Here is a 23,785-nt window from a genome sequence, read left to right as displayed (position 1 = left end):
GAATGACTCCTTTCTCTCTGGGCATGGTGAAACATCTACTTTTAGTTCGGCTTTTCTCAGAAGATGACAAAAAACAAAAACACTTAACATAGCAGAACTCAAACATCTATCTACTATCTGCAATACAGAGAAAGACCAGCAAGAGAGCAAAACAATGTCCCTACCAGAAGCAATGCCATAAAGTTAACACACTCGAGTCCTTGGTCTTTATGAAGATGTCATCACTGGGCTCCCTGCATCATGGGATCACTCTGCCCTCCTATTTGGGAGAAGTCACTGTCTACTCCCAACAAATGGGGAGACCAGGCCAGAGAGGATGAATGCCAGAGTCAGGGCTCAACCTCCCTGCTTTGTAAAATTTAGCAAATGAGGAAGAGAGGTGGAGTGCTTCCAAGCTGACAAGGAGAGGGGACCAACCAACATGAGAAAAAACAGACGCGGCAGTGAGGACACCTCATCCAGCCAAACAGCCCTCAACACTTTGACGGGGGTCTGAAGGTACCACTCTAGAGAACATTCTGAAATGATACATTTTCATAATGCCCCTAAGTCATCATCAAGGGGTCAAACTGTGTTCCATGTCCTCTGTTTAGAAAGACAGGGAAGTGCAGGTTTTAAAACATGGCTAGTTAAATGGTTACATGGTGTCCTGACCATCACTGACATGGAAAGGTCACACTATCTTGCTAGTTTATAAAAAATTTTACAAAAAGATATGCATAATACAATTTAGGTTTCAAGAGAAAAAAACCCATATACAGAAAATAATCTGGAAGATATACACCAAAAGTTATCATTACGCATATATGGATTTTTAGATCATAAGTAATTTTAAGTAATTTCTAATTTTTAAAAGTATTCTAATCTTTTGTATAACTAGTATGTATAATTTTTCTAATCATAAAATGAACTTATTTTCATTTTATAGAAGAAAAAAAACCTAAAATCACTTTTCATCTTGTATTTGGAAAGCCTATATGATATAAATTAAATGTTCTTTCATACTATGATCTATGTATAATAATGTTTACTTTCTTATATAATGAAAATCACAGGCACCACGAGGATGGTGCCAATTGATATTTGTTCATTCATAAACTCTTTCCATCTTTCTTTATATGCTCCATATGTTTCTCAATTGGCCTAACCACATGTTACGCTCTGTGTATTCTAGAAGGCCAGCTCTGCATAGGACTGAGCAAAGATTTGCCACAAGTAAAAAGGTTAGAACTATGGTTCATCCTTCAAAAAGGAGGAAAATGAAAGAAGAGGTAGACAGATAAACAATATTTTCAGATTTGTCACAAATATTAGGAAAATGACTTACTGTAATTGCATTTCCAATAGTGTATTCTTTGGCTATAACTAGAGTGGATCCATACCAGAAGGCCAGTGCATACGATGCATATATTAGCAGGAAGGCAGTGCCCATAGAAATGTTCGCTGAAATAGCTTTTTTAATTCCAATCCTTTTGGCATTTTCTAGATGTTTCTGATACCTACCCGAAAATGAAGGGGGAAATATGATAAGAATCCATAATCTTAGCTATATTCCCCTCCTGGACAGCTAGAAGTTTAAGGGACAAAAGCCATCAAACAAGAAACCCGTGGAGATACCCAGCTACCTGGGAACTGAACCAGTGCAGGGTCAGCCTGGACCACAACCCATCTGAGCCTTTTCTCTACTGGCCTGGACACACCTCCCTCAGTCCCCACCAGTCCCACCAATGTTCCCAGAGCTGATCCAGGACTGAACGCCCGACCCTGGGAGAACCTCACCATCAACCTTCATGGCCAGCATCACAAGTCAAGGTTAAGGAGGAAGAAGAGAAACCACGCCCACCAGGAGTGACACCAAAATGTAAACACTGTTTGGGACTCTTAAAGCAGTTACATTCTCAGGACAGGCTACTTTGTCTTCTCTGCTGTCCCACTGGGTGAAAGGGAAAGTGTGAGTCACTCAGTCATGTCTGACTCTTTGCAATTGCATGGACTGCAGCCCACCAGGCTCCTCTGTCCATGGGATTCTAGGCAAGAATACTGGAGTGGGTTGCCATTGAGCTTCCTGACCCAAGGGTTGAACCTGGGTCTCCTGCATTGCAGGCAGATTCTTTACCATCTGAGCCACCAGGGAAACTTGACCCCAGTGGGTAAGGATGGGATTCTACCTGTTTGCGTACTTACACTCCAGCCTTTGCTTTTTTGCTTCGCTTTGGTTTCTGTTTTGTTCTGTTTTTGATTAAGCCAGGGTACAGGGTACAAAGAGGTCACTACTTATGGGATATAGTTTCTTACTCAACTTTTTTAGATTTTAGTTTCATCACTTGTAAAATGGAATTACTTTTTAAAAATTGAAGTATAGTTGATTTACAGCATTGTGATAGTTTCAGATGTACAAAGGGATGCAGCCACACACACACACACACATTTTTCAGATTCTTTTACCTTACAGATTATTACAATATATTGAGTATAGTTCCCTGTGCTATACAATAGGTCCTTGTTGCTTACCTATTTTATATAGAGCAGTGAGTGTATGTTAATCCTGAACTCCTAATTTCCCCCTCCCCTCCTTTTCCCTTTGGTAACCATAGGTCTGTTTTCTATGGCTGTGAGTCTGTTTCTGTTTTGAAATAAGTTCATTTGTATCATTTTTTAGGCTCCACATTGTCATAGGATTTCTGTCTTTGTCTGGCTTACTTCTGGTAGGATGACAGGCTCTAGGCCCATGCACAACGGCTGCAAATGGCATTACAAAGTGGAGGTACTGATGCCCACCTTGCCAGATGGTGCGAGGTGGACAGACAATGTCAGAAAGTTGTTAGAACAGTGCTGGCACACAGTTGGGGCAATCTGATAAATCCTATTCTTATCATTATTGCCATTGTTTTAGAATTTAATCTCTTCCTAAATACCACTCATTCTATTATTACCATAAGTTTAAATATTTAGTAAAATCCGTTATTACTGGCTTCTGGGATTTGACATGAAGGTACACATGTCTAGAATGGTTCTGTTAAATAACCATGTTTTTTTTCCATCAATTTCAGTTAAGCCTGTCATTCCATGAGAGATGCAGAGAGTATATAAAATTTAATTTTGGCTCCTTAAAGTCAGAAAAGAAAAAATCCACTGGATGTACAATGAGGCTTTAGGGAAAATATCATATCCATTAGAATGTTTGTAACAAAAACAACATCATATCTTTTTTAGTTTAACCAAATAAGATGCATTTTAAAAATGCATCCTGCCACCCAAAATTATATCTTTTGATTACTGAAAGCACCTGAGCCTCCGGTGCTCTTTCCTCAGTGCTGGGCGAGGCACTGACTCAGCAGAGCTTTGTCCCTGGGGGGACAGCCGGCACCCCACGCCCGGGGCTGTGCTGAATCCCAGGGGGCCCGGCTGCAAGGTGCGGGCAGGGAGCTTTACATCTGCCCCAGTGACACGGGGTCCGGGGACACTGGTGGACATGCTGTAATTACCTTTGCTTAGATGGCTCGCCTTTTGCAGCTAATGGAGCGGCACTGATTACACTCACATCCTGAGGTGTGTGGGCTACTGTGTGCAGGAAACAGCAGTGAGAGAAAAAGGAAGCAGTTAGAGAACCAGGCACAGGTTGGCTGTCAAGAGGACTTAAGGAACAGAAAAATGAGAATGAAAAAGAGGGGAGTGGGGACCTTTGCTTTCAAGGCTAGAGAATTTCCTGAGAATTTCTCTTTCATAGAGGCGGGGGCATCAGGAGTCCCGCAGAATGGCAAAAGAACATATTTTACATGGAGTCAAACTTCAGTTATATTAGGGTATGTTATTATTTAAAGAAAACTGGTTGGAGAGTTGAGTAGCCTTTATTAGGGGGTATGTTCTGGCCCATACATTTTTGTCCATCAACTCCCCTTAGACCAGAGGTACTCGATGTGGAATCTCTGCTTAAGGAATTTAAACTTTACACTTTTAATTTTGTTAACCGCTAGCCAAAATTCAGCATTTCCTTCGATTATCAGTGCAGGCAACAAGCCCCTGTAGTGTTAGCAGTAACTGTGACTGTGTTGCCAATAGAAACCCCAGATCATTTTCATATCATGTTCTACTTTGTACAGATATCTTGAAATACATTTTACCCACAGACCTACTTTGAATTACAGTAGGTATAAGACCTATAGTTAGTTCTTGATATTCAATAGGTTAAAAATAGAGACATGGATTTATTGTATCACAATTTAAAGAATGTTTTGATGACTGTGCCTCACTATAATTGGTTTCCTGTAAGCCTACGTATTTTGTTTTATGCATTTAAAATCATTATTCTAAGAGGGAGTCCATAGGCTTCATCAGACTTTCAAAGAAGTCCATGGAACATAAAAAGTTCAGAAAGTGAAAGTGTTAGTCGCTCACTCATGTCCAACTCTTTGCCATCCCATGCACTGTAGCCCACCAGGCTCCTCCATCCATGAGATTCTCCAGGCAAGAATACTGCAGTGGGTTGCCATGCCCTCCTCCAGGGGATCTTCCCAACCCAGGGATCAAACCTAGGTCTCCCACATTGCAGATGGGTTCTTTACCATCTGAGCCACCGGGGTAGCCAAAAAAGGTCAGAACCCTGCTGTAAAATCTGACAAACTCCAGCCATCAATAAAGGGTGTCTATGTTTTGTGGGTAAGTGGTTTATATTAGGCAAAGGAAAGCAGTAGACACGTGTGCATGCCTGAGTGCTAAAAGTGTCTTCAGTTGTGTCCGACTCTTTGTGATCATATGGACTGTAGCCCTCATACCACAGAAGAATAAGTAATAAAATGCAATAGAAGAGAGCTCTTTGAGCCAGTGGACAAAGGGCCTTCCTGACCTCTCCAGCTCTCTCTTCTGGCCCCCAAAAGCGATCACAGTCCTGATGGCCCCCAGAGCTTCTTCCGCCACGGCACCTGCTTTTGCGTATGCAGCCAGTTCTTTGTCACTAAACGCTGAGAGTATCTGGAAAGAAGAGAAACACATGACTTTCAAATAGGGAAAAAAGTTAAAAGACACTCTGATCAACTCTTCAACTTACTTTTTCTTCCCAAACCCTGTCCTTTACCAAACGCTGTAGATATGCAGCAAACATCACTCAGTGTACCACATCCCACAGCTTCTTCCACTCCCCTGCAAAGGCTAGGTGTGATCTGCCTTGAGGAACTCTGCCCCAGGGAAGTTGTAAGCAGCTCTCAGGAAAAAGCTCTCCACATCTGCTACTATTTTCTCTCTATTGATTTCTCTCTCTCCCTCTGTCATCCCACCTACCTTAAACCAAGCAGCCCCATGTTCTGCTTGTCTCCAGCCCTAGCACAATTTTTTTTTTTTAATTTTTGGCCACATGTAGGACCTTAGTTCCCCGACCAGGGATCGAATTGACACCCCCTGTGGAAGGCAGAGTCTTAGCCACTAGACCACCAGGGAAGTCCCCCTTTCAAATCTTTTGATCACACAATACTTCACCTAACTTGTTGGTTCTTTTCATGGATCAAAGATGTAGAAATAAAGAATAAGTCATTAACAAATGGCCAGGTCTCTTCCCTGGCTTCCCCTTCAGTAATCTCATGAATAAACTGTGTAAAGAGATAGCATTTAAAGAAAAATCACAAGAAGTTGACAGGCCTGCTCATAGGTCTGCATGATGGGGAGTACTGTCAACTCTGACCCTCTTGTCACGATGATTAACTGAGATGCTTTCCTTTGCCCCTTAAAAATATTTCATGAGTGAACAGAATCTTTGGAGATGGTTTTTGGTGGACACTGAGTCCACCATCTCTCCCAGATTACCGGCATTCTGATTAAAAGCAACTTTCCTTTCTACCAGCTTTTGCAAGTAATGATTTTTTTCAAGCAGCCAGACTTGATTCAGTAACAGAGTGAGGAAAAGGAAAGGCACATATAATTCACTAGATAGTGTTTTTGGTAATAGTGTTGAGTTCCACATCTACTGCCATTTTTTCTCTATTGATTGCAAACTAAACTAAACTAAAATCTTACTTCTTGGAAAGGATTCATCATCCTTATTATTATTGTGTAATGATTTTTAATCACTTTGAAAACCACATTTCCAGACCTACTCATGGATAGTCTACTGAATTATAAGATGGCTAAACAAGATGCTGCAGGAGAAAGCTAAAGGAAGAATCGAAACACAAGAGATGCCAGTTGTCTATTAAGTAAATCATCAACCCCAAAATGAGCAAAAATTGCCAGTAAAATTTCTCAACCCTGTAGTGTTGGCTGAAATGCAACAGGTTATGTGGATTTTACTGCAAGGCAAAATTGGCAGAGTGCCATGTAACCGTCACAATTAAACAGCAAATCCAAACTTAGTTAAATGTTTTATAGTCATGCAATAATTTGAAGTTATGTTATATTTTTAAATTGGGCTTCCCTGGTGGCTCAGGTGGTAAAGAATCTGTCTGTAATGCAAGAGACCCAGGCTCGATCTCTGGATCAGGAAGATCCCCTGGAGAAGGGAATGGCAACTCACTCCAGTATTCTTGCCAGGAGAATCCTAAGGACAGAGGAGCCTGGCAGGCTGCAGTTCATGGGGTCTCAAAGAGTCAGACACGACTGAGTGACTGACTGAGTGATGTAACTTTTCTTTTTTTTCCAAGAGGCGATGTAACTTTTAAATTATGTTTCTTTAAATAGGGACATAACGATTTATGTATTTTAAATTACTATGCCAGGAGATTTACCCAAGGTAATAACAACAGTGCAGGGACTTCCCTGATGGTCCAGAGGTTAAGAATCTGTCTTCCCATGCAGGGAACACGAGTTCAACCCAGCTTCAGGGAACTAAGATCTCACATACCACTGAGCAACTGAGCCTACTCTCCACGACTATAAAAAGTCCATGCACCACAACTGGAGAAACCCATGCAGCACAACAAAAATCCCATGTGCCACAACTAAGACCTGACACAGCCAAATAAATAACCATAAAAAAAATTATCAATAATATTTTATTGATTTTAAAACAAGTAAAAAAAAAATAAGAGTGCAAAAACTGTAATTGAGGTAATAACTGTGATGTTTTGGTTTTTTGGCTATGCAGCATGTAGGATCTTAGTTCCCCGGCCAGGGAGCACACTCAAATCCCTTGCACTGGAAACTCGGAGTCTCAACTGCTGGACCACTAGAGAAGTCCCGTGTCTGACATTTTGAATCACATTAAAAATACTCTTCCCTATTAGAGCACCATATTAACAACATGCTTCTGCATGCATTTTGAGTGACATTTAACATAGATCTGTACTACACACAACCAGAATCCTGCATCTTGAAGATAACTCTATCTGTGTCAGTTAACACACATGGTCATGCCCATGTTTCACATACCTTTGCCCAAACAGCTGTAGAGAGTCCCAGGATAGGGCTGATGGCCATTATCACAAGAGTGAGCTTCCATCCTCTGATAAACCCCACTATGAATCCTGCAAAAAACGTGGCTATTGCTTGAAAGAACATTCCAACCTTGTCACCAATTCCTTCACTGATTTTGGAGATGTCACTAAAAAAGATCACACCTAAGTGGTTACAGGTCTTCAGTCAGAAAGGCGAAGCAAACATCTAACCAACACAGACACAGGCAAAGCTCATTCAGATGCCCGCAAGCCCCTCTCACAGTCTTAGCCTCTTGAATGACACTTTCCCCACCTAAAAACTGTACAAAGGAAGAAATTCAGGATTAGTTCACGCTTCTGGGAAGTCAGTATCATTAAAAGTTGATGCTGTTCAGTTAGTTAATCCTATTAGAGAAGGATTAGCATTTTGAACATATGTCTCAATTTTGTTTGAAAGTAGGAATAAGGAAGTGCTCCTTCCTTCTACCCGTGGTGCTTCTGTTAACCCACTCTGTTCTCAGTACAGCAGCCGGAGTGATCCTTTGGAAATGGAAGTCTGAACATGCTACTCCTCAGGTCAAAAATGTCCAGTGGCAGACCTGAGGTCCCTATGGAGGCCAGCCAGGCCCTAAGTGCCCTGATCCTCCTTCCTCCTGGACATTTGCTCACTACCCTCTCGGCAGGATCTCCAGCCAGAAAACGCTAATCATCTATCACCCCATCCTGGAACTTAAGCAACAAGAGGCTAGAGATTTCTGCCTCATTCACTGTTAAACCACAAACATCTAGAACAGTGTTTAACAAGCCCTCTATTGTTTGTTGAATAAGTGAAGAGTCAACAAGAACCAAGAGAAGTCTCTTTATGAATTCATTCAATCCCTGACTCACTCATTCATCCATCTTACTGGAGTGCCATCTTAATATCTGTCAGGCCTGTGATAAGCTCCATGAGAGAGAAATAAGTAAAGGATGTGAGTGTGTGTGTTAGTCGCATCCGACTCTTTGTGAGCCCATGGGCTGTATCCTGCTAGGCTCCTCTGTCCATGAAATTCTCCAGGCAAGAATACTAGAGTGGGTTGCCATCTCCTTCTCCAGGGAATCTTCCCAACCCAGGGATTGAACCTGGGTATCCTGCATTTGCAGGCAGATTCTTTACTGTCTGAGCCACCAGGAAGCCCCAAAGGATGTGACCTCAATCCTCAAATACACCTACTTATGTAACTGAGGCAAAAAAAAACAAACCTAACAGGTAAGGAAGATGTACTGTGGCATAGGCTCTAACTGCTAGAGATGGCTATCAGATCATCTATTCCCAAAACACACCAAATGTTTAATTGAGCAAACTTATTTTTTCATTTAAAATCTTCCCTTGACAAGTTTGCACATAGCTAGTGGTTAATTTCTTTACGGATGTGTAGGTAACAATATACTTACTCTGTTAGCCGTGTATTGAGTTCAGTGATGTCACTGATGTCAAACCAGCCTATTTCCTGTCGTAGAATAGCATGAAAAAACTCTTGTCTAATTTTCTTTATCTGTCGGCCAGCTGCCAAAGTCCAAAATGAAACCTGTACATAGGCAGCAACAAGAACTCCAGCACCTAATCCTGAATAATAATATGCATATCTGGAATACAATTCAGAAGTTTCTTTTAAATAGAGTCTTAATGTTTGGGAGAGAAATATTCAGAATTGGAAATTAATAAATTTACTGACAGATCTCAAACACCATGTAGGACATTATAACACATACACATTTTCTTTCTCTTTTCTTACATTATAATAGAACAGTGGCCAATCTATCCACTTGAATTACTAGCCAAAGGTAAAATAAAGTTGTGTGGTTAACTGCAAACATACAGTGGTGTGCATGAATCATTTTAAAACTTATATTGATAATCTGTAGACACAATTTGACTCTTCCATAATTCACATTCTAGACTTGCATATCTTACTGTTCTGAAAAGCTTCATCACATTGCAAATACAGGAATAAATAGGCTGAACATGCAAAATGGCTCTTAGTGTAAGCTTTTCCCATATTGTTTACACAAAGAACAAAAAACCCTCTTCCTGATTGGCAGAAGTTGAAAGATTTTTTTAAAACCAATGCTAAAATGTTATGAATTCAAATCAACTCAGAGTGTAGTCTTAACTAAATTAGAGGGAAATTAGTATCTTTAGAAATAAATTCAACTTCATTACTCTCAAATATATTTTCCTTCCAGGCCGCTACGGTTACAGACAGTACTCATTTAAGTCAGCAACATTAATTGAAAAGTCAACATACAAACATTATGTGACAGGCTTTGGGGATTTCTATTAAGAAGGCTGAAGAAGGAAAAAAAAGAAAAAAGAAAAAAAAAAAAAGAAGGCTGAAGAAAGGGAAAAAAATGCCTAAATGACATTATTAGATCAACAGACAAAACTGGAATTCAGATGGTAGACCAGCTCTAAGTATTGTATCAATATTAAATGTACTGAGGTTGATAGCTGTACTGTGGTTACGAAGAAAATGCCCTGTTCTGGGAACCAACCTGAAGTATTTATGAGTAAAGGACCATGCTCTGGGCAACTTACTTTTAAAAAAAAACATTTATTCATTTGGCTGCCCTGGGTCTTCATAATTGCACGTGGGATCTATTTCCTTGACCAGGGGTCAAACCCAGGCCTCCTGCATTGGGAGGACAGAGTCTTAACCACTGGACCACTAGGGAAGTCCCCTGTGTAACTTACTTTAAATGGCAGGGGAGGGGTATAAATGGAAACAATAGGATAAAGAGTCTAACAAAAGCTAAAAAGTATACAGGGATTCCTTGCACATGCTTATAACTCTTCATAAGGTTGAAATTATTTTCAAATAAAATGTTTTTTAAAAGTACAATATAAAGAAGTACATATGATATATACACATATTAGCCAATTACCTAGTCATTTCTTCTTCCAGAATTCTGCCTGGATTTAGCATTGCCAGTGAAAAATTCACTAAATAAAAACAAAATAAAAGTAAGACATTTTTGAAAGGCACTGCTAGGTTTTTAAAATCTTTTTTCTCTTCCCCTGTCGCTCTCAAGTCACTCTTACCATCTGGCCCATGTAAAGGGCCCTCGGGTTTAGGCGCATTGGGGGTCCAGTTGGGGAAGTAAAGCCCCCTCCCCCCCCAGCAGGTACTGCCCCCCTACCAGAGGCCTTGGGCCTTTAGCAACACAGCTTCCTAGAGCAGCAGAGTGGAGCTGATGAAGGGCATACAGAAGGCAGAGGAAGAAAAAAGAAATGGTCCACATAGAAACACAGGACTTAACAGGCACTTTTTTCTTAGTGGTGCAAAGCACTTTACAGATCTTTGCTTCTTTTGATTCTACTTTACTATATGTGTGTGTTTCCCTTACACGCTTCCTCACAACATAAATAATGGAAAGTCTGAATTACATTCATGGCAAAGGGAGAAAAATTAAAGACAAGAAAGATGACTGAGTTGCTCAAAGACAAGTCAGTGGATCCCTGGTGATCCGTCAGGGTCCTGCATTCCTTGTCTTGGTTGTTAGCAGTCCTGTAAATTGGTGTTTTAAAGCAGCATTAACTGGAAGGAAATGGTCTTTTACTTTGAACTAATTTTGATAAAAGTGTCAATGTGCCTTTTCTGGTTCACATGTTTTAGTAACAGCTAGGATCCAGTGAGCATTTATTATATGCTGGGCATTGTTCTGAATACTATACATGCTTTACATGGTTTAATTTTCACAATTCTATAGATAAGACTACACAGGTAGGGTTCTATCATAAATTCCTATTTTACAGATGAGGAAACTGAAGCACAGGGATATAAAGTAACTTACCCAAAGTCACTCAGTTATTAGAGTAAGCAGGCTGAGAGTCCTAACACTACATCACACAGCACCGGACACTACACCACACCGACTGATTCACATGGTAATGACTTATTTTCACTTCTTTAACAAACACAAAGTAAAAAATAAAAAGAAAACAGCCCCTACTTACTGCATTCACAGAGTAACAGGATAAAATGTTACCCCAGCATTGTTGGGAAAACACACTTACCATGATGCTAGGGGAGAAACTAGCCTTTGTTCCTTTATCGTGTGTAAATAGCCCTGAGGTCACATTTTCTGGGTGCTGTATTATCACTCTTATCTTCTTCCAAAGGGAGATGAGGTAGAAATTTATTAAACTTAACCTACCATCAGGATCAATTACCAGGCCTGTAGCCCTAATGGTGGCATAATTTCTCTCTCAGGATTGTTCTTTCTATAGATGTTCATAGCAAAGTGTTTCTGCTTATTAACCTAGCTCTTTATCAGCTACTAGGTCCTTGAGAAAGCAGACTCTATTTTACTTCTGTTTTCATCCATTCAGTTCTGTGTGCTCATTTGCCTCCTGAGTTCATAAATCTGGCACCTTCGATAGCTACGTTGGAACTGTGTTTGGAACGAGAGGCAGACAAGCTATGTGAAAGCCGAAGTATGTGCAGAAATCGTTGTTTGAAACCACAGTAAACCTGCAGATTATGCGTACTATTTTCAGGGCTATTTTCCCCCTGAACTTAGAAAGCAGGTGAAATCTTAAAATGACTTTTTCTCTCCTCCAATACCAATATTGTAACTCAAATTGATCTTCCCTCCTTGCAAGTAAGAATCTACAAACATTACAAACTTGACCTGCTCCTGTCTCAGAGCCCCAGGCCAAGAATGGCAATCTAATTCTGGGTGAGTGACCCTAGAAGCCCTAAAGACCCTAGGAAACCAAGTTTTTGCGCCAGAGGACCAAGGTGTTACAAATGTGTATGAATGTGTTCCTTGAAGAGTGATGAGATGAAATCTAGAATGCTACATCTGGAAATCTTACAGGATTTGATCTGGAGAAGGCTGCTACCTGGTCTTCCCAGATGCTATATATTAGGCTTCGGCTTCATAAACAATCTTCAAGCAGTTATCTGGTTGAGTGGTTTGCAGCACTGTCTGCCTGTTAGAATCAAGTAGGGTGGATGGAAAAAAAATACAGATGTCCAATAGGGACGACAGAAGATGAGATGGTTGGATGGCATCACCGACTTGATGGACGTGAGTTTGAGTAAACTCCAGGAGTTGGTGATGGACAGGGAAGCCTGGTGTGCTGCAATTCATGGGGTCACAAAGAGTCAGATATGACTGAGCAACTGAACCGAGGTTCCATCCAAGACCAGCTGAATCAGAACCTCTAGCTGAGTCTAGATCATAATCTAAAAATTTCTTCCAATTGACTTTAATGCACCAGGATGGAGAACTCCTTCTCTATTCTGCCTAAAGGCCTCCCATAGCAAAGAAATGGGAAATTCTAAAGCTGCCTTTTCATTTTAGAGAGCTCCCATATACTCCATAGAATTTATAGATGAGGAAACAGAATCTAAGAGTGGTTGTTGCATTTCCAAGTTCTTACAGCCAGTTTCCTCTCAATATTTATGCTCCAGACACTTGACATAAGTCATCTCATTTAATTCTATCAGCAAGCCTACCTTTCAAAGCTGATAACAGTAGGGATTACAGAGGTTAAGTAATTTGCCCCAAATTCAGGTAGAGGCCTAAATAATAAATGTATACCGTAAGGAACACTCAAAGAGACATTAAATAAGGAGTGCTGACTGTCACTTTGAGTCTCAAAGTAAATGTCTGCCTCCCTTGATTCAGTCCAGGACCTCTTTTATTAATATTACATAGAAACACTCAGCACAAGACAGAATTGGTGGATGTCCAGGCAGTTTTAGCAGTATGGGTAATAAATCAAGGTAACGGGGGCTCAAAAATGTCTTTTCCTTTCATCTATGTGGCAGTGCAAAGGCACGCAGGGTGTATAAATTTCTCCACACAACCTCCTACATTATTACAGACACATAGACTTGGCATAAAATATCAAGTTCCTAATACTCTGTAGAAACCCTGTTTCCTGTGACTCCATTCTTAAGGTTTGGATGTGGAATGTTTTACGCATAGTTTCTGCACAACTGAGTCATTGTGAGGGAACAACCTTGTCACAGAGACTTCACTCTGTTGACAAGGATGGACTCTGTTCACAATAACTCATTGTCAGACCCTCTTGTAATTTAAACCTTTTCTTTTTTTCTTCTAACATTCTCGTCTCATTTGGCTCCCATTGAGTCTTGCTGTCCAAAAATCCAACTCTAAAGAATAGACTATAAACCAACATCATCTCAGTGAGACGACCTAGCGAGCTCAGCTAAGGACACCTGAGGACTCAATCGTCTCTCAACCCCCATGACTTTGGCTAAACTCTACAAACCTAAACATATCAATGAGCTCTCTGGATTCAGAGCGAGCATGAAATGTAACAATTCATTTTCTCCAAAGAGCCATGGGAATATTATTTGTACAAACCTAGAGAGTGGACACTGGCATTAATAATATCTGGGGGACTTCTCATTCCAAGCCCCCCAAGACAATCAAGCTGCCTGATGACAAATGTGGCTGTGGAGAGCCAAGTGTCACTTAATCCGGAGGTCACCGAAACTACGCTGGCACTCTGGTGAGTGGATCGCTCCGCAGTCACAGGTCTGCAGGTGACTTGCTAGTGCCACTCCCCAGAAAGACCTTGAATTTGGCCCTGGGCACAGTACGTGGCACCTGCCTGCCATTCCAGCTTCAAAGCAATTCGGTTGCATAATTAGAAACACATTAAAAATAAGCAGACTGCTCCAAATAAGAAAGCTGTGGAATTACTCTGGTGTTAGCAAAAACAAAAATGGGACTAATACAACTGGACCAAAGGTCAGCTTCCCTGGGATAAGTACATTGCATCCAATTTTAAAAAAAATTAACTGTGATAAAATATACATTACCATCTTAACCATTTTAAGTGCATAGTTAAGTAGTGCTAAATATATTTACACTATGGTCAAATCAATCTCCAGAACTTTTTCGGCTTCCCCAACTGAAACTATGCCCATTAAACAACTTCCCATTTCCTTATCCTCCACCCCCAGCTACCATATCTTCTTTTCTGTTTCTATGAATTTGGCTACTCTAGACACTTCCTATAAGCAGAGTAATATGATATTTGTCTTCTTTCACTTAGCATAATGTCCTCAAGATTCATCCACATTGCAGCAGGTGTCAAAATTTCCTTCCTTTTTAAGGCATTTTAACACTCCATTGTATGTATGTGACAACTTTTGTTTATCCAGTCATTCATCTGATTTTTTAAAATCCTAAATTGAAACCAGTTTTGATCGATATATTCTAATATGGGCATCCTCCTGTTCTGTGTGTGTGTGTATTTATTATACATCTATAAATCTTATAAGAAGTAAAAGGAAAATAAATTAAAACTTCCTAGTTTCCTTAAAGACTTTTTAAACTATCCTATCTTACTCTTTACAGTATTTGTGTTAAAGTTTTGGCCACTGGTCAAAAGCAAGTAATCCAGTTAAAACTTTCCCAGACACAATTTCTAAAGGAGAATGTACAGTTACTTACATTGGCAGTATAATGTATACAGTCATGAGCATGGTATGGATGGTAGAAAGACCTGAGTCTGAATTCTGCCCTAACACTGTATAATTTTGGGAGGTTATTTATTCTCTCCAAGCCTCAGTTGTCTTCATGTGTCACTGAGAAGAAGACCTAGCACATGATACACACTATGAAAGATTTCTATTATTTTTGTTATAAAGAGGTTCTTCTCATACACAGTAGTAATAGAGAATAAATAAACTGTTTTTGTAGGAGTGTGCTTTAACTATTCAAAGGATGCTTCTACTAGACATCTAAAAGGTTTTAATATTCACCAATATTTATGTAAAGAGATCCTATTGTATAAATTAAGTCATCATGTTCTTAGGTAATTACATCTAAGCCCTACAATGCTAACCAAACATGTAGTTCTCAACAGTGAACACTGAAAACTCTTTCTGAGTGTCATCTAAATATAGTCTACTGTTTCTCAGGTGTCTTTACTATGAAAGCTGCCTCTCCTTTATTAGCTGTTTCCTTTATATTCCCGCATCTGTGTGCCAGGACAGCTTCCCTCGGTGTTCTTCACCCAGTGCCCACAGGTCTCTAGGGAGGAACTGAGCCATCATGCTCGGTAGAAAGCATGGATATCTTCCTTTCTGTCTAATATGAAACTAATTTTGTCCATTGGAACCTCACTCCAATGTCGCTGACGTAGCCCCTCGTATAGATGGCATTAACTTATGTGACTCCTTTTACACTTCAGTAATTTTAGTCCTTTGGGTGAGTTTCAAAGCACATCATTCTCATACTGAATCCATTCACTCTTTAGTAAAGTGTTCTGTTAAGGAACACTCAACCTTGTTGATCCAAATATTAGAGATAGAAAGTAGGTGTAATTTTAGGAAGAAGGATGGGAGACAGGGGGAGGGGGAGGGGAAGAAGAAAAAAAATCAGAAACAGACCTGCAAGCTGAGGACAGCTAAGAAGTATTGCCATGCTAACTGATGCATTTTGAGGCTCATCAATAGTCATTAACTGAATGGACACTGTGTAGACATGCTCTGCTATGGTTCCACCACCCTCAAGCAGACTGACTTCCTTACTTTATTGAAATACAAAGCTTTCTGGAAATTTCCCTATTCTATACTTAAAGTCCAATAGCATACACTTATTTGTTGAAATTTAACTGATTATTTGAGGAATTTTACTGAGAATTTTAAAACTCCTTCTGTGATATCTGAAGCTACCCAAATGTCCAAGCGATGAAGCAAGTAGATGATGAATAGAAAAGTCAATTTCTAATCTTTCACTCAGTTAAATAAATGAATACATCTATACATCTACATATCTTAATTAAAGAAATGCTTACCTGGAAGGGAGAAATTTCCTCCAGTATTAACAAATCTGTCAGTCATTTCTCCAAATACTATCATCATGAGGGGCAGACCTGATCCATGAGTTATGGCCATGATAGTGCCAAAAGACATAAATAATTTATCCTGCCAATCAGAGTATCGAAACTAAAAAAAGAAAGAAAGGAAAGATAAGAATACTTAGCTTCTATGACAGAATTTCTCTTTTTTCACAATGTATGTTCTTTGGATTTCTCTTTAAGGTCAGTACTTTTGTAACCATTCCAAATAAATGTATTAGGGAAGAAAGAGAATTTCAATTCAAATCATTGACAGAGTAATTTCAAGAGTCTATTTATTTTGTATCTGTGTGGAAAACATTCTACTTTCATTTAATCAGTGTCTTATTTGGATAAGTCATTGCAATATAATCAGAAGGGACTAAGATTTGGTTTCATTAAGAAATACTGTTTGATCTTCCAGAGCTCCTGAGCTGGTGAATTAGAAACAGCTAGGGGTTGATGTCATTTACATACACACACATAATACATCCTTTAAAAAGACATTCAGAATATTTCAGAGGGAGAATTATAAAGGGCAGAGAGGGAACAGATATTCTGGGTTTTGAGGATAAGTCCCTTTTAAGAGGCTTAAGTTAGCTTTTGGAAGACAGATCAATAGTGAAGGGCAAGAAACTTAAGGAGTGCCTGGGTGTGTGCTCTAGAGAAGTCTTGCTTATGGAGATGATCCTCATTGTAGAATCTTGAAGGACAAGGGGGAATTAGCTGAAGAACTGGGGAGTGCAGAGAAAGTGGGGGAAGTGGGGGCTTAGAACAGCAGGGTGACTGGCAACTACATGAGTCCTCAGGGAACCCCATGTGGTGGAATTTCTAAGCACACAGTACAGAGCATGGAGGACGATATTAGAGAGAGGTCTAAGAGGCCTGGTGGCCACACCAACTATCTCGGATTTAGCACCGTCTGTAGAGGACTTCCCTGGTGGCCCAGCTGGTAAAGAATCTGCCTGCAATGTGGGAGACCTCGGTTCGATCCCTGGGTTGGGAAGATCCCCTGGAGAAGGGTAAGACTACCCACTCCAGTATTCTGGCCTGGAGAATTCCATGGGCTGAATAGTCCATGGTGTCGCAAAGAGTCAGGCACGACTGAGCAACTTTCACTTATCACTTATAGAGGGAAGCGGTTATACCAGTAAAGTGCACAACACCCAAGAACTAACCAGCCGATCAGTGTCATAATACTCCAAAACCCTTTGTCCTTCACCACCTTCTTTAGTTCTCTCCAAATTCCCACTTTCTCTCCCCATTTCTGATTGACTGAAACTATGCCTCTCTCTTTGTTCTTCTTTCGTCCTCTGCCCTCCAGACTACATCTTCCATCTCTTAGTTTTCCGTTTCTATACGTTCCCCTCTGCCCCCCACATCTCTCTCATCTTTTTAACCCTTATCTCTGCCCATTTCCCCACCCCACTCCCTTTGGGGGACAAAGAAGGAACAGTCATCAAGAGAATGGGTGATGAGTCAGGCTGGGCAGAGTGGGGCCCTTGAGAGTGGAGGCTGAGTCAGAGGGCGTCACTATGCAGGGGCACCCTGAGGTTAAAGCGGGGGGCGGGGTGCCAACTGTTCTCAGGGGTTTCCAGAAGTTCGGTCTGGGAGACCAAATTCCATCATTAAACACAGAGGGCAAGCGAGAGTGTTGAGAGAGACAAAGGGTGGGAAGCCAGGTGGAGCTTGGAATGAAACAAGGTGGGCAAGTAAAGTCCAGAGCAGGTGTTGGGGGGGGGGCCCTAAAATTGCCACAAAAGGGACCAGTGTCCCCAAGGTTCACCTTAGTGGCCGGAGGGGAAGGGAGATAGAGCACTTGAGTTTCTGGGCCACAGCTCAAGCATAGGAGCAAGGTGACATGCAATGTTGTCTTCACCAAACAGTTATGTGAAACTGCTGCTGCTGCTGCTAAGTCACTTCAGTTGTGTCCGACTCTGTGCGACCCCATAGACGGCAGACCACCAGGCTCCTCTGTCCTTGGGATTCTCCAGGCAAGAATACTGGAGTGGGTTGCCATTTCCTTCTCCACATGAAACTGAGGAAAGTTTTAAAGGCTTTTCATAGCACATTTGAAACTCATGTAATGTAATATATTCACTGCACATCAATTAAAAAGTTTCTCATATTAATGAAACAAAATTTTATTGTCACCAAGCTTCAGTGAAAATTCCAGGGATTTCACAGTAATATCCTAAGTAACCTAGGTCTGTTTTCAGTGATTTTTCAACAAAAGAATGCCTTTCTGTTTTGTGCTGTACCCCATGGACTGTAGCCCGCCAGGCTCCTCTGTCCATGGGGATTCTCCAGGCAAGAACACTGGAGTGGGTTACTCCATGCCCTACTCTGGGGGATCTTCTCAACCCAGGGATCAAACCCAGATCACTTTGCAGGTAGATTCTTCACCATCTGAGCCACCAGAGAAGCCCAAATGCCTTTCTAACTCCTATTAAAATGCAGTTTTATCCTGACCCTCAATCAGAACAGCAGCAAAAAAAATCTATTAAGACAGTGAAAAAGATTACATTTATATTTAAGGTTAAACTTCCAAATTCAAATGAAAATTTCTGTTTCTACTTTAAGGTTTGTGACATTTTGTTTTCTGTAAGATGCAGATTTAAAACCTTTGCATTAAAACCAGATTTAGTTTTACAAACAATTTATTCTCTAAAGTATTGAATTGAAAAAATGTTACCCTTACTGAGATTTTTAAACACAAAAGTCACAAGCATAAGGGAGAAGAGAAGGAAACTTGATAAGTTGGAGATTTCAGATGACATGCTTTTTTTTTTTTTTTTTACCAGCTTCTTGGCTATCAAATAAAGGCTGTCATAGTTTGAAACATCTCTTATTCACCAAAAGTGGGTACACATTTTCTTGGGTCCCCTCTCCAAGACATATTACAAATGAAAAACAGATTTGACTTCTTCCAAAACTATGTTGGCTTGCCCTGGACCAGTGGAAAACCACTGAGAATTGTCATAAATACATCTGAATCTGTAATAGTAACTTCATATTTAATCAATTTTCCTGGAGGCCAATGTGAACATAGATTTCTTAAACATTTACAATTTTCTATAGTTAACAATCTCTTTATATGCAAGTTTATTTTAAGGTAAATTTGTGTGTGTGTGTGTGTGTGTGTGTGTGTGTGTGTGTGTATGTGTGACACAAGTGCAGAGATGTATTTTTATGAAATTAATTGGTTTGTATGGTGCTTCAAACACCAGTCCTAACTTCAGTTTCCCTGTACACCAGTTAACTCTGCTCTCCCAGCCAGCCTATCCCTACCTGTTTTATCATCCACCTTGAGAATGTGGGCCATTAAATACAATGTGCCAATCCAGGACATCTATCGCTGCCTGCAGACAGTCTTAAAGTACTTCTCACTACAGATTCAAGACATCAAACTTAAATGAAGGCAGAATTGATTCAAACAATATTTCACAGCTTACCAATGTTAACGGTCCAATCAAATTTACTTTCTTCGTTTTTTCCTTAGCTTGGTTGCTGTAAGAAAAATATGTAACCAAATTTAAAAACTGTCACAAAATATTTCACAGTTAACTGAATATAAATTTAATAGTTACCATATTTGAATATTATATTTTCAAATGTAAAAGAGTGATGTCCACAAACTGTCAGAATTATCCAGTTTAATACACAGTGTAAGGCAATAACCAAGTGCAAAGGTGCTATAGGAACCTCCGGATAACCGGGGAATGGTCACCTGCCTTGCAGCATGCATGCACAGAAGGAAGATGATCATGTCAACAATGTCTGCAAGATCAATTAATTCTTCATGTGCCAAAAAGGTACATATTGATCTAAAATTAGTAAAGGCCACTCTTCTGAATGATCATAGGGAGTGGCGTCAGGAAACCCTGTCGGCTCTACAATCAAAATACATCTAGAGTTCAGTCACTCTTCACCACTTTCATAAGTATCCTAATAGCCAGGAGAACTCCTGCCTTGTTTCTCCACTTCCACTTATGCCCACTTCAGTCTATCCACAACACTATACTCAGAGTCATCATTTAGAAACACAAGCCACATGCTTGCTAAAGAGGAGGAAGAGGCGAGGGACGGATTGGGAGTTAGGGATTAGCAGGTGCAGCTATTACATATAAGATGGATGAACAGCAGGGTCCTACTGAAGAGCACAGGGAGCTACATTCAATGTCCTGTAATAAGTCATAATGGAAAAAAGCGTGGAAAGAATGTGTGTGCAAATATATACACAGATATGTATAGCTGATCATTTTGCTATATAGCAGAAATTAACACAACATTGTAAATCAACTACACTTCAATAAATTTAAAAAAACTCTCAGGTCATACTATGCTGCTACTCTGCTCCAAGACTTACAAGCGGCTTCCGCTTTTCTCAGAGTAAAAGCCAAATCCTTACGTTGGCCTCTAGGGCCCACATGATATTCCTCTGGTACCTCTCTGAGCACAGCGCCCACTCCCACTCCTGCTGGCTCGGCTCCAGTCACCTAGGTCTCTCTGCTGCTGCTGTCCTGTGAACAAGCCAAACACGTTCCCCCTGCAGGGTCTGCATTACCTCTGCTGGGAGTGGTACATATATGCCACACAGCTTTCTCTTTTTGTTTTCAAGTTCTTGCTTAAATATTGCCTTCTCAATATGACCTACCTAAACTACCCTATTTAAAATAGCTTTTTTGCACTCCTGATTTCTTTAGCCTTAATTAACATGTTCCCATAGCATTCATTACCTGCTAACAATTGTTTGCAGGACTAAGTGCCCCTGGAAAAAGAGTTTATGGATGCTTCTTTTTCACAAATGACCACATATTTGCATAGATCTAACTTTACATTACTTAAAGCCCAAGAGTGCCCCTGGTCTGGGATATCTGATGCCCTTTGGTGATAATTTGTCTCAGAAGCCACAGGTTATTAATTTGGCTTTAGGTTGGAAACGCTGTTGCTTCCTCAGTCTTGGGTATAGAATGAAACACAATCTGGTTCTCCCCTCAGGCAGGAAGATGGAATTGGATACAATATTTTTCTTTTATGTATCTTGGGCTTTAATTCCATGGCATATAAAGACTACTTGCAGGATTTTAGCAATTACATGTTCAGCATATGTGTTGTTTACATCTATCCTCAACAATAAATAAATGCTAACTCTAAGAGGGCAGATTTTTTAACCTAAATGCATTTATTTAAATTACCAGGTAAAGTTTTATTCACAGGACTTGATCCCAAATTATCTGGAACATTTTCTAAAATCAAAGGACTGACATCTGCAATGAAATATGTCCACAAGTATGTGACCGGCAAAACTGCATGATTGGAACAACCATGTAACTCTCAATTTTCCCTAGACAACTGAAGTGAGCTGAACTTCCTTTAACATACAAGTTTTGGTCTATTTTTTATAAAAATGTGTCTCATTACACTTAATTTCACAATCTTAACTTTTTCTTAGTCTTCTGTACTCTTTGCACTGTCTTCTTCCCAACACAAGGCTGTGAGATCCACTTCTGAGAACTTCCTTGGGTTCTGTTCTGTCACCGCATCTTTTGCAGGGGTAACCCCTCTGTACAGTCACCAAGGTTTAGCCAGTGCAACACAGAAATAGACTTCTTGGAGAAAATGCCATCTATTTATAGATTCACAGTCAATTTCAGCCTAAATTGCCAGCAAATGAAAACCACATTTTTCTAGAAGAAAAAATACCATCCATGGGTTTTCCAATTTTATAGGGCAAACTAGATATTCTGTGAATGAATACCATGGTACGTAGAAGAAATAAAGGAAGATCACTGACGAAATTAACAGACTAAAATAATGCCCTGGTTTAACCACCAGATAGGCATGTTCTCTGCTAACTAATCAGGCCACTTGCAGCTTGAGGACCCACTACAGAACCTGATAAGTTTGTCCCTCTGGGTGATCACTGGATGACACCGGTCAATTAGTTCTGGGTGGCTTGGCATGTACTCAGAGACCACAACAGCCTCATACATTTTGAGGCTGAAAGCGAAAATGATTCACTATCCTCAGAGTGAAAGAGGGACAACGACAGCATGCCACTTACTGATTGCTTATGCCCCGCTAAGGTGGAGAAGTGAGAGTGACAAGGGCCCTGGGGAGCCACAGAGCCAGCAGAGGGAGAGAGACAGCAAGCAGAGAAAGGCGAGAGGTTCCCCCTGCATCGGAGCAACGATTTCTTTGGAAGCGCAGGTAACCCTCCCCACCTCACCCCTCACCCCCCAGAGGGGAGGAAGAGGGAACCTGAGAGCTGAGAGGAAGGTGGGTAAAATGAGGAGGAAGAGGAATAATGAGTGGAAGGAAGGAGCTGCCTGCTTCACTGCACTTGTTTAAAAAGCACAACCGTCAACAGCAGATGTCTGATGCTCTTTAAGCCCAGAAGATCAGACGATGTTTACGAAAGTTTTCTGGAAAAGTTGTGAGCTACATAATGCAGGGAATGTTACACCACACGGGTTCATCGAAGGGCCCTGCACAAAGAGAAGAAGGCACTCTCAAACCCATGCTCTATTTCCTGTTGTTGTTTACTGGCTAAGTCCTGTCTGACTCTTCGCCACCCAGAGGACCGTAGCCCACCAGGCTCTTCTGTCCATGGGGATTCTTCAGGGAAGAATAAGGAGTGGGTTGCCTTGCCCGTCTCAAGGGGATTTTCCCAACCCGTCTCTGAGGGATACTTTACCCCTGAGCCACCAGGAAAGCCAGCCTGTCGCAAAAGAAGCCTCAGTGACATTCCTTGGGTAAAGTCAGAACCACAGAAAAGATTCTAAGGAAACTCCAAAACAATGGCCAAAGGCATCATCAACTCAACTTCTTTGCTCGGCTACATGTGGCTCTGCTGACTCGCGTGTAAGGAGAAAAGCAGAAAAGCGGTGGCCGAGGGTGATGTACCTGCTGACACCCAGTTCAAATCCGTCCTCCCTCGTCTGGGTGATCCGGAATGTTGCGATCCTTCCCACCTCTGGATCCATCTCAGCCTGGGGAGAAACCAGTCTCAGGCCCAAGGGCACCAGCCCCAGCTTGGGGAGGTCGCCCAGCCTCCTCACAACACCCCCCTCCCCACCCCGCCGGGGGATCGGGGCCAGCAGACTGGTCGCGGGGACCCGGGAGGACCGCGCGGATGGCACGCTGCCCCCAGCCCGGAGCCCACCTTCCCGAGCTTTCCTCACCGGGGACGGCGCCTGTCTCTGGCCGAGCCGCTGGGCGCTGCGGCTGCGGCCGCGGGGCCTGGGACTTTGCTCGCTCCCGCCCCCCGCCCCCATCCCACCCCGAGTTTGTCCGGCCCCAGCGACGCCTCCTGAAGCCGCCGGGGCGACGGCCCCGGGCAGAGGAGGCGCTCCAGCCGCCAGGCTCGCTCCGCACACCCCGCGGGGAAGGGTGCCTGGCGCGCCGCCGTCCGCTGCCGCCCACCCCGGGCGAGCCGCCAGCCCCGGGCCCGCCGAGCCAGCTGCGGCCGATAAGCCCCGCGACCAGCCTGGTGCCGCTGGAGTTCCGAAAGCCTCGCCTGGCGGGCCACTCGAGCCCTCCAGAGTGACGG

At 41.6% G+C, this 23,785-nt stretch overlaps 1 protein-coding gene across 4 annotated transcripts in view; it reads right to left on the bottom strand.

Moving 5' to 3' along the window:
• The window catches only part of LOC122438231 (phosphatidylcholine translocator ABCB4), a 70,963-nt gene extending 47,473 nt beyond the window's left edge, over positions 1-23,490 (bottom strand). The window contains exons 1-9 of one of the 4 annotated variants that reach the window (XM_043462869.1): positions 23,399-23,490; positions 23,140-23,225; positions 19,686-19,740; positions 16,189-16,339; positions 10,284-10,341; positions 8,793-8,984; positions 7,354-7,525; positions 4,844-4,968; positions 1,328-1,499 (exon numbers count right to left, since the gene is read on the bottom strand). In XM_043462869.1, coding sequence (XP_043318804.1) covers positions 1,328-1,499; positions 4,844-4,968; positions 7,354-7,525; positions 8,793-8,984; positions 10,284-10,341; positions 16,189-16,339; positions 19,686-19,740; positions 23,140-23,219 — 1,005 coding nt within the window. In that variant the 5' untranslated portion in view covers positions 23,220-23,225; positions 23,399-23,490. Of the gene's footprint in view, positions 1-1,327; positions 1,500-3,485; positions 3,552-4,843; positions 4,969-7,353; positions 7,526-8,792; positions 8,985-10,283; positions 10,342-16,188; positions 16,340-19,685; positions 19,741-23,139; positions 23,226-23,398 lie in introns of those variants that run through there. The other 3 variants (XM_043462868.1, XM_043462870.1, XM_043462871.1) reach the window with 3 other exon arrangements.
• Between the last annotated feature and the right edge of the window lie 295 nt (positions 23,491-23,785).

The sequence above is a fragment of the Cervus canadensis genome, chromosome 3 (assembly GCF_019320065.1).
Source record: "Cervus canadensis isolate Bull #8, Minnesota chromosome 3, ASM1932006v1, whole genome shotgun sequence".
Classification (NCBI taxonomy): Eukaryota; Metazoa; Chordata; class Mammalia; order Artiodactyla; family Cervidae; genus Cervus; species Cervus canadensis.
This window is presented reverse-complemented; position numbering and strand designations above follow the sequence as displayed.